Source organism: Dipodomys ordii, unplaced genomic scaffold, assembly GCF_000151885.1.
Source record: "Dipodomys ordii isolate 6190 unplaced genomic scaffold, Dord_2.0 Scaffold9, whole genome shotgun sequence".
Lineage (NCBI taxonomy): Eukaryota > Metazoa > Chordata > Mammalia > Rodentia > Heteromyidae > Dipodomys > Dipodomys ordii.
The window spans coordinates 2,212,229-2,223,628 of record NW_012267225.1 but is presented as its reverse complement, the minus strand read 5'-3'; the positions used below and the strand labels follow the sequence as shown (position 1 = coordinate 2,223,628).

General features: G+C 43.4%; 1 protein-coding gene across 1 annotated transcript in view; it reads right to left on the bottom strand.

Annotated features, from left to right (window-relative positions):
• Positions 1–250: 250 nt before the first annotated feature.
• Prkcq (protein kinase C, theta) overlaps positions 251–11,400 on the bottom strand; it is an 83,308-nt gene continuing 72,158 nt past the window's right edge. The window contains exons 15-18 of the mRNA XM_013009372.1: positions 10,664–10,802; positions 6,361–6,549; positions 1,920–2,048; positions 251–1,605 (exon numbers count right to left, since the gene is read on the bottom strand). Coding sequence (XP_012864826.1) covers positions 1,450–1,605; positions 1,920–2,048; positions 6,361–6,549; positions 10,664–10,802 — 613 coding nt within the window. The 3' untranslated portion in view covers positions 251–1,449. The remainder of the gene's footprint in view (positions 1,606–1,919; positions 2,049–6,360; positions 6,550–10,663; positions 10,803–11,400) is intronic.

Here is an 11,400-nt window from a genome sequence, read left to right as displayed (position 1 = left end):
GTATGTAAATGTTTCAGTGAAATCCATTGCTGTGCACCATTAGTATGCACTAATAATTAGGAAAAAATAAATAGATTGTTCTCAGCCATTGGATTTGATCTTTTTATCCACTATGCAGTTAAGAACTATTGACCCCACAATTACCAACATGACCAAGGTTCACTGTGTGCATACACGGACAAGTGAAAATAACATCCCTTTGTGTAGCTATATTGCTAATTAAAAAATGAAACATTGAGAAAAAGAGGAATACTAGAACCATCTGGGGAATTTTTAATGATTTCCAAATTTTAAGACATCCATTCAACATTGGCTACATTTTGGCGATCAACATGACAGAAGCAAGTTCTTTGGGGGTAGGGGACTAGAAATTAAACTATTAAGAGATATCTTCCTCTGTTTTAAAATTCCATTTTATGTATCTACTTCTTTGTCCTTAAGTCACAACACTTTATCGAACTATACAAACACAAATACTTTCAAATGTATAATTATACTTTTAATTAAACAAGATGGACGACTACCTATAGCATGCATGAGTCATTTATCTTGCAGGATACCTACAGACTTGCCATGAAATCCCCAGTAATGGTATAATAAGAGATGGGCTCTCTTTTTTCTTAGAATAATTGTACACTTTGTTTCTTGTTTTGCCTTGAGATGTGAGGATGGCCAATGGAAATCAGCCAAGAAGAGATGGGAGACAGCAGGGTTTTGGGAGAAGGAATAAAATCACATTCTCTTTGTTGGACTTTAAACTTAATTTCTCTATGGACAAGATACCCAGCGTTAAGTGTTCTAGTCAACCTTTCTTAACACTGACATGAGCTTTGCCCATTTGCCATCTTTCTCATTTCCTGGGAATGTCATGGCCAATCAGAATGAACATATCGGTAAAACTCAAGTTACAAGCTATGTTTATTGTGAAGAATCCCATGAAAATTTAATCAGCCCCTACCCTCAGCCATTTACACATCCTCAGATATCCACAGAATGAAAGAGGTTAAGTGGCTCCTTGGCCTTGACTGAGGATGCCAGGCAATGAGCTACTTCGGTCTTGAAAAGTGATTTCTGCTTGTTCCTCCATTCATCAAGCATTCTATCCATGAGCCGTTGGTACCCTAGTGAAGAGCCATCACTTAAAGCAGGCTTAAGTTTCAAATCCTTCACAGTGTGGGGAGCCATTTTGTTTTCAAGTAAACCCCTAGGGTTAGTAATGACCTAACTCCATGAAAGATGCCAGCAGATAAAAAACAAGGTGTTGTCATTAATGAAAGCAGAGTTGGTTTCTGCTACAGATAAAAAAAAAATCATGTGAGGAGCTAAAAGATCTCAGCCTCTATTGAGTGTTTCTTCGCTCTTCCAACTTGAAAAAGGAACCCAAGAAGTGCTACTTGAACCAGTTCCCGGAGGGAAGGAAATTCCTTCCAGTCTGCTGACAGAGGAGGTTCAGGAGATGAACCCCTCCATGCCTGGATTCATGAAGGAAAAGTTCCTGAACATGTTCTGGTCCATGCTGTTGATCAGCACTCCATCGGCAAATGACAGCCGGGGCTTCTCACTTAAGAATTCTTTGTCGAAATTGCTACAGTCGCAGGGTGATTTCTTGATTGAAGTTTAAGGGGGAGAAAAAGAGGAGGGGAAAAAATTCAGCCATTAAATCCCACGATCTCTAAGGTTAATAATCTGTATATAACATTTACTACAGGGGCTTTTGAACTACAGAGGTTAAGTTCTGTAAGCAAGAGCAATGTCCCATTACCCCAAGCCACATGACCTAAAGAAACACATTGTGCCCAGGAAGAGAGAGGGATGGAGGGTAAGGTAAGGGGCTGGGAGGGGTAAGAAGCTGCCTAGGTTGGGTCATGCCCACCGCCTGTAAGGGAAGAAATCAAATGCTCCCACAGGGGAGTTCTTACCACTTTAGGTCTGAATGGGGGGTCGATCTCCTTTCTCTCAAGTTCTTCCCAGTTGATCTCCCGAAACAGAGGGTGCTGGCGGATGTTCCCCTTCACTCCCAGCCTCTTCTCAGGCTCCCTCACAAAGAGCTGCAAAGGACAGAGAAGGGGCAGTTGACCTTTATAGGAATAAACCATTAGTGTCAGGTAGGAGTGTGTGTTTCTTAGCATCCCAGACTCCTGTGTTTCTAACCTTACCCTTCTTACTCTCCTGGATGAAGATGAGCGAGGATCAAACTTTGTCCTGACCCCTCTCTCCCTGATAGAGCCTTTCTGCACATTTCCCCAGTCTGTGCTTTGATTTCCTCCCTTCCTCTTTGTCCTGGGCACGCTCTACTTGAGTTCAATAGACCTGATAAAAGATTGGCTTCTCTTTGTCTTATTGACAGGATCTCTGGCAAAGGGACAGACCCCCACATCAACTTCTGTGCCTGGAAAGTGAGATATGTGCCCTCCTCCAGAACTGTTCCAAAGACGGCACGCAAGAGCAACAATACACACATGCATACATGCATGTGACTTGTACACACACACCCTCACACACATAGGCAGATGCTGGAAAGACAGGACAGACACTGGAAAGCTTTTCAAAGTTAAAAGAACCAGCCAAGGCTGCCAAAGATCAGAACAGTGTAAATATGAACTTGGAAAAGTAACAGGGCCTGAGCATTGGGTGCCTTCATTTCTCCTTTGTTCATGAGCCCAGTGTTTGTGTATAAATGGCAGCGAGTTATAGGTTTTAAGGGAAAGGATGGATACTTCAAATAGAAAGCCTGGTGAAGGGCCAGGATCTTGCAGGAAGCTCCAGAAAGGACTTCTCTTCCATCTTTTGTTTCTCCTGCTTAGCTTAGCCAGGTTTGGTGCTGCATACCTGTAGTCCCCCATATGGGAAGGAGATGCAGGAGGCTCTTGAGTTTGAGGCTACCTTGAGCTATAAAACATGTCTCAAGACAGCCTGGGCAAAGAGGCCCTGTCTCAATAGCTCAAAACAAATGAAAACCCCAGGCTTATGTGCTTTGAAACACTGATTTATTATGTCATCTTACTACCTGAAAACTGCAGAGTTGCCAATTACCAACTGATAAGACCTTGGCATTGCCCTAACCTCCCCTCTCCTCGTTACCCTAGGATGGCCAAAGAGCGCTGGAGTTCGGGGCTTTATAGAACCACATGAGACTGCCATCCGAGAGCTCTACTACCACCCGTTCACCTTTGGGTAAGTTTTCTGAGTGTCCCTTGTCTTTGTGCTAGTCATCTCTGTCTATTCCTCTAACGAGGCACCTGAGACAATTGTCTTGCAGAAGAGAAAAGTTTTATTTTGGCATATGGAGTCAGGGATGCCTGTTCTTATCTGCATATCATGCCTCTACTCTCATTTTTCAGTATATAAAAAAAGGCGCCAAGTTCACAGAGAGATAAACTTTTCTGTAGACTCAAAACCCAGCAGACAGATTCATTTAGAAGCAGAGGAAATCAGGGACTTACCCACCTATCTCTTCCCTAGAAATAATCACACTAAGCTCTTGACCATCACTTATAGTATTTTCCCCCCTATTGGGGTTTGAACTCATGCTTGCTAAGCAGGTGCTCTTGCCACTGAGCCACACTTCCAACTCTGTGTTCTCTTAGGTATTTTTTAGAGAGGGTCTCACTTCCTGCCTGTGTTAGGCTTCCCGCTGTAGCTAAGACAACAGGTCGACACTACCGTGTCTAGCTCTTTGTTGAGGAGTCTTGAACACATTTTTGCCCAAGCTGGTCTTGACCATCAGTTCTCCAAATCTCAGCCTCACAAGTAGCTAGGATTACAAGTGTGAGAAGCAGCACCCCGCTACTGAGGGATATTTTGAAGAAAGAAAATTAGACAGAGAAAGTTTATGTGTCTTAAAGATGGGGGACCCGAAACGAGGTGATTGTAATGCTTCAGTGAATTGTTAGAAGACGTCCTTTGGTCCTGTGTGCACCATATGTTTCCCATCTGTTTTTTTTTCCTAGCAAAAATATGGGACATTGGGACCAAGATAATCATAACAAAGAACCTTCTGGGCTAGTTTATATACCCATGGAGTATATGTGTATGTGTGCATATATCTATATCTATATCTAACTATAAGTAAAATAGATAAAGAGAAGCCGTTGGGGTTGCAGCTAGATCAGGGGGCTCCATCCTGTGCCAGCCCTGAGCACGAGGTGCCTCTGCCTCCAATGGTGCAGGAGACGCCATGTTTAATTTTCTCTGTTCCCAGTGGATTTTCTAGCCCAGACTTTAAAGAGCAACCCTCATGCTAAGGACTGAGTTGCCTCCTCTCAACATCCACATGTTGATGCTCTAACCACTACTATGGCTGTGGATAGGGGACGTAGGGAAGAGTTCAGGTTGAGTGAGGCTCAATAGAATTAGTTCCCTTATCAGAAGGAGGCAATGGTATTCTCTCTCTCTCTCTCTCTCATACTATGTAAGGACATGACCAGAAGGTGGCTACATAAGATCTAGGAAGAGAACCATGATCAAGACTGACAGCCTTCGAACCTTGGACTTCCAGACTCCAGAACTGTGAGAAAGAAGTCTACTGTTTCCGTTGCTCAAGGTAAAGGATGCAGTTGTATTTCTAGATGACAGGTGAGGGAAGATGAGGGAGAGCTGATCTGTATGTCTGCTGATCACTGCCAAAGACAATCTGCAAGGCAGGCAATGAATGGGTGAAAGAGTTTGTTTTGGCAGTGCCAGTTGATGCATACAGTTCACACTGAGTCCTTCATAGAACCAAAGGTAGAGTACATGGAGTACTGGAACTTGTGTATCTATGATGGGAAATCAAGCCCTTCAAAAGAATCAAGTCCTTGATAGAGCCAAGGGTAAGGTCCCGGTAGCCATTGCAATATTGAAAATCCCACTGGCATATTTATTTTTATTGATGCCATCTTTCTTATTGGCTAATTTTAAAATTAGATTTCACTTTACCTGTGTTTCATGCAGTCATTAAAAGTGAATTTAATTGGTTATTTGGGGGCATTCTAGGTTTTATTGTATATATTTGGCTCATAGTCAGAAGGCAAATACTGAATGAAACAGGTTCCGATTTTTAAATCGGGAGTTCCATTAACCTTGCGCTGAGGAGTCTGAGAGCCTCATGGACACCTCTCACAGCAAGCTCGTGATTCCTGGGAGAGCTCTTGGAGTTCTCCTCAGACCTCTAATGCCGCAGACAAGTTGTCACTTGTCTAAGGGAGGTGGAAATGTAATGCCCTTTAAATTGAATTCCCCTTACTAGTGAACAAAAAATGAACTCGGAAATAGTTTTCAAAGCTTCGATTTGAAACTCACGAATTGCTTTTGATACTGAAGAATCTATTTCCATTTTTTCATGGAGTGAAAAAAAAAAGCCAAAAATGACTCCATTCAATGGTAAGTCTTTTTTTTTTTTTTTGGTCGATGACATATGAGATTTTAGAAATCAAAATGTATCCTGAGCTGTCATGGGTGTCTGTCTGACTTCTGCCTCGCAGATGAACTCTGGGTACTGCTACGAACATGGTACAAAAGCCTGATCTCTCATAATTTGTATCTGAGAATTTGTGTTCCTCTTTTGAATGCACCATGTGGACGGCATGCGGAGAGAAAGGCAGTTGGTCTGTGTGTATTTTAAGTACTGTTTGAGACAATCTGCTGTGTAAGAAAAAAGCAGTAGGAAAGAGGGCTGCTCAATTGCTGTTTGGTATGCTACTGAAGGCAGGCAATAGTCTGAATAGCCTGTCTCTCAAGAGCTTCATCCCCAAATGTCCCCAAGACTAAATATTTCAAAAGAAACCTACTGAAGTTTCCATCCATCCAAAAGAGGATGAGAGACAGTCATCCAGAGCATGCCTGTAATCGCATTGGACAGACACGATCTCTGACCAGAAAACAGATAGAAAAAGTCTTAATTTTGACATGGAGAGTCATGTGGTAACTGATGCTTATGGGTGGGGTCATTTTCAACTGAGTCAGGGTTTTATGACTTAGACAAAAGTTGTTGTTCTTTTTTAAAGCTGAGACTGAAACAGAAGATTCATGTACCCTGCCTAGAGTTCCAGAGGCAGGAAAGAGAAATTAGACTAACCCCAGCTGTTCAATAGGAATTGCTTGGAACAGTCTAAAGTCGTGGAAATTGTTTTGGTGCATTTCTTTTGTAAATGATGCCCCAGAATGTTTATCTTAAATTTATGTTTCTACTTAGTGTACACAGTGTCCGAGCCTGAGTTGCAACAGGCAGTGGGTATGTAAGTCCATTTAAGTTAAACCAGTCCAATACCAGCAGTTCCATTCTCTGATATTTCAGTTAGAATGTAGCCATGCATGGGAACACTGACTGAGCAGAGAACCGAATACAAATCTCAATGAAAACTTTTTGCCCTCATTTCTTACCTTTACCAAAAGGTCTTTGGCCTCCTTCTCGAGCCACCGTGGGTAAAAAGGATTGTCCATGCGGATGGAGTGGAAGAGCTCTTCTTCATCTTGCCCATGGAAAGGTGACTGGCCAATGAGCATCTCATAAAGGAGCACGCCAAAGGACCACCAGTCCACAGAATGGTTGTATTTCTGACCCAGCAAGATCTGTGTGACCAGAAGACCAGGAACATAATTAACAGATGAGGTTGATTACTGATGACACTTTTTTTTTTTTGGGTCCGGTCATGGGGCCTGAATTCGGCCTGGGCACTGTCCCTCAGCTCTTCAGCTCAAGGCAAGCGCTCTACCACTGAGCCACCTTTTCAGCCCGACACATTTTTTTTGTCTGTCTTGGAGCTAGAACTCAGGGCCTGGGCTGTCCCTGAACTCTTTGCTCAATGCCAATGCTCTACCACTTTGATCTACTTCTCTGATGACATATCTTAAAGCCACTTGGTCTATGATTTCCAGTCTCATCCACTTTTTTTTCTGTAAAGGGCATAATTTCATTCTTCTTTCTGGCTGATTAAAACTCCTTTGCATATATGTATCTGATTTTTCTCTGTTTAGACATTTGTTGGTGAGCCCTTAGGCTTTGACTAAAACTTAGCTATTGTGAATAGTGCAATAAACATGAGCGTGCAGGTATCTCTATTGCTTGATGACTTAAGAGTCCTTCATGTAAATACCCACCAGTGCTAGAGCAGGATCATATATATTAGTTCTACTTTTGGTCTTTGAGAAACCACTGTATTTACATAGTGGTTGCACCAATTTTCATCCCATTAATATTGCAAAAGTTTCTTCCTATTGCATCCTCATTCCTACCAGCACAATGTCAACATTTTTGACTTTGGATAAGCATTTTACTTTTCCTCTGTCTTCAAGGAAATGGCTGAACCTTGACTCTATCTTCCATTTTCCCATCTGAACTGTGGGGGCCTTGGGTGGTAGATATTAGAACCAAGAAGGCTGGTGTGTGTCTTGATTCTGCATTGCTTCTGACGTGAATGTATCACCAAGCCCATGTATTTTGGGGGGGATTCTACTGCTGCTGAGTCTTTGTGTAATATTTGAAAGAATCAAGCATCTTAAGGCATTACCCAACAATGTCTGTCCTTAAAGGATAAAGAAATGTGGTACATAAATACAGTAGAATACTGATGGGTCATACCAAAGGAAGGAGGGAAACGCTGCCATTTGGGGCAACATGGATGAGCATGGATGGAATTAGGCTAATTAAAACAAATCAGCCCCTAATATAATTCCACTTTCACGAGGTACCTCAAGGGTGGGTCAATGAATGCAATGTCCCTAATATAAACCCAACGAAACACAGGAACATAAAGGTGACTTCCAGATGGAAATTGCTACTAATGCTGTGATAAATGTCTACTTGGAGAAACACATTCCCATTTGTGAAAAGTCAATGTCAAGTAGTACACAGAATTTTGCAATCTGCCACTAATTTCTAGCATAAATATGCTACCTGCTAGTTTTTATTCAGTATTTGCATACGAAAGTTCACCCTAAAATGGATAGAAAGAAAAAATTTGTCTGAAGGAATAAAGGTAGATCTTGAAATAATTACAAGGGAAGAACAAAGGCCTACAATTAATTAGTCTGTGAAACTTTCTTCAGCTTCCTTTGCCCAATGAAACGGGGTCCACATGCAACTCCACAGATTTACCACAAGGGGGTGCCAAAGGCAAGTGGAAACAGCTCTGCGTAATGACAGTTTTTTTTGTAAACAACTTCATTTTGGCAGAGCAAAAATGAAAAGGAATTTGGAGGACAGGAGACAGCTGTGGTGCAAATTAAACCTTCTAGGCTAGGTGATGTTGAAAAAAAAAGACGCAATCTTTCATTAGGAGGAAGAAGGAAAATGGAATCCAGAATCAAATGCAAACAGAATATTCATGGAAGGAACTCTAATAAGACATGACAGGCGTTTCCGTATAACGTGTCTACATGTATAAGAGCTCCCTGGGGAGAATGACGCTCATAGAAGCTATGATTCTCGTTTATTTAAGGTCTCCTAGTTAGCTGGGTGCTGGTGGCTTATGTCTGTATTCCTAGCTACTCAGGATCGAAGTTCAAAACCAGCAGGTGCATGAGACCCTTGTCTTCAGTTAACCAGCAAAAAGCCAGAAGTGGAGATGTAGCTCAAGTGGTAGAACACCAGCCTTGAGCAAACAAAAAGGCTAAGCAAGAGTGCAAGGCTTTGAGTTCAAGTCCCATTACTGCCAGCCCTGTCAGCTCTTCTTCTTTTATGCTCCTTTCTTCCCCCTATCTTTACCCTAAGGATTGAGAAGCACAGCCCTCTAAAGCACAACTCGAAACTCGAGAAACCAGTAAATGACTAATAATGGTTGGATACCAGTGGCTCATGCCTGTAGTCCCAGTCACACAAGAGGTTGTGGTCTGAGGATCGCAATGCAAAGCCAGCCAGGACAGGAAAGTCTCTGACACTCTTAATCTCTAATGAACCCTAAAAAGCAGAAGTGACACTGTGTCTCAAGTGGTAGAGTGCTCGCTTTGAGTACAAAAGCTCAGGGACAGTGTCCAGGCCCTGAGTTCAAGCCCCAGGACTAGCATCAGAAACAAAATCAAATGATTAATAATGGTTCCTCAGCTTATGTCACAGTCCCTTCCTATCTTTGGCACCATGGGGCTGCTCCATTAAGCTCTACACAGACCTACGTGGAGTGCTAAGTGATCCTGTGGAGCCAAATGGCCTTGATTTCCATGAGAACCTGCTTTCTGCAGAGAGAGGCCTCTATTACTGAGATCCACGTGGCTTGCCTAGGTAGCCAATGAGAATCAGGAAGTACACCATGCCCCTCCTACCTGCCTTTACTGTGGGATGAAACATAGATTTTCCTCATTCCCTCAGCTGGGTACTGGGGAGCAACAGGAGATTGAGAGAAGAATAAAGGAGCCTTTTGTTGAGAAAGCCAGTGGTGGATCTGAGCCATAGGAGTGTATTTTTAGGATTATTACAAAGGGGATCTGGTGTGCAGTGAAGTGTGTCTGCTGAGCTCTCCTTCGTGTGTGCCCTGTTTAGCTTTGACTTCACTGCATTGATATTTGTGTTGGTGCTCACCTTAAGGAAGTGCAGATTACTAATATCAGAAAGTTATTAAATCAAATGAGCAGTGCTCTGTGGCTGCCATGATTCCTGGACAGCTGGAAGCCATCCTTCTTTGCCTATCAGAGGTCAACCTTGCCTTTAGACATGGACAAATGAGAATGAAATAGACAAAACAGAGCAAAGCCACATCGTCCTTAGACTCCAGCCTCTGCAGTTAATTGGGCAATGACAGGGATTTGGTGTAGAAATTGTTTTATGAAAGATCAACTCTTATCAGTTGATCCTTCTCTGTTTACCAGTTTATTTGATCATTCGTTCATTCTTCCTAAGGCTAGTTAGTGACATTTTAATGTGTCAGTCTCTGGAATCTATCTGTGGAGGAATTGCCAGAGAAGCCCGCACTCCTGTAACCAATGCTCGCCTCCTGCTTTTCATATTGGACCTGAGCTATGGAAGATGCAGTCACTGCGGGAAACTGGAGACATTTCTACATTATGCTTGCATCGGCCTGCGAATCTCTAGTTATTTCAAGTTAAAAAGTTAAAAGAAAAAAATGGAATAAGAAACAGACTTTGGAACCAACATGCAGTCATGTAGGAAGATTCAAACACACACACACACACACACACACACACACACACACACAGAACAACTAGAACAAATACTATGCTATGGCAAGGACCAGATAGTTTACCAGTCTCTCTCTGGGGTGGGTACCTGGAGAAGAATCCATAAAAGGAAAGAGGAGGGTTTTGTGACATTGGGTGGATTTCTTCTGAGCAAAATGCTGTTATAGAAGAAGAAATCCGGGGAGGGAGACTTTGGCAAAGGCCTCTCTTCTCCCTGCGATCAGTTCCTCTAGCCTTACACTGACACCTTCGGAGGGTAGCGGGATGCTATTTTCCCTGGGCATCTCACCAGCCATTCCCTCTGGCCAGTCTGAGCAGGGTGTGGTGTTTGAAGGCTGCTGGGGGTGGTGGTGTCTGAGCCGTGACTGAAAAAGCCATGGGATGTTTTGGTTCTGGCAAGGCATTAGGAATACGTTGCCTGACATCCCTCTAAGGCCTCAGTAGCTACTCATGGGCATCTAGGGAGTGTTTGCTCCCAAACACCAAGCACCAATTTCAAATCCCGAGATAGAAAGCCTTGGGATGAGCAGGGCCAGGCCAGGCGCGGCCTCCTCACCTCGGGGGCGATGTAGTCAGGAGTTCCACAGAACGTGTTTGTCTTTGCCCCTCCTAGCATGTTCTCCTTGCACATCCCAAAATCTGCGATCTTGATGTGGCCATCTCGGTCCAGGAGGATGTTATCTAGCTTGAGGTCCCTGGAAAACGAGAGCGAAGCAAGAAAATCTCACTGGAAGACATATGACTCGGTTAAAAGGAGATTGTTGTGGGGTGGCAGCTCATGTCTTCCGGGCTGAAGAGGGGCTCCCTGTGAGGAGCGTGGCCGGTCCTCTCCCCACCCCCATGCTAGCCTCCAGAACCACCCAATTTCTCTTTCTGGATGTTAGGACTGCTATGTGGGCGCTAGTCTGTCTCGGCTGGAGACTGGAAAGATACCCAGGCTGCTGTGGTACTTGCCCTAGATGAAAGAGAAGACTAGCATATAAATGCAGAGGAAAATAGTGAGTAGGCCAAAAACAGAGAGAGAGAGAGAGAGAGAGAGAGAGAGAGACAGAGAGACAGAGAGACAGAGACAGACAGAGACAGAGACAGAGAGAGACAGAGACAGAAAGAGACAGAGAGAGACAGAGAGACAGAGAGACAGACAGAGACAGAGAGAGACAAAGACAGAGAGAGACAGAGACAGAGAGATAGAGATAGAGGTAAAGATACACACAGAGAAACATGCAAAAACAATGAGCACCAGAGATGTCAAGCAAGCTTTGCTGGTCTCTGATGGCTCCGGTTTCTTAAGGA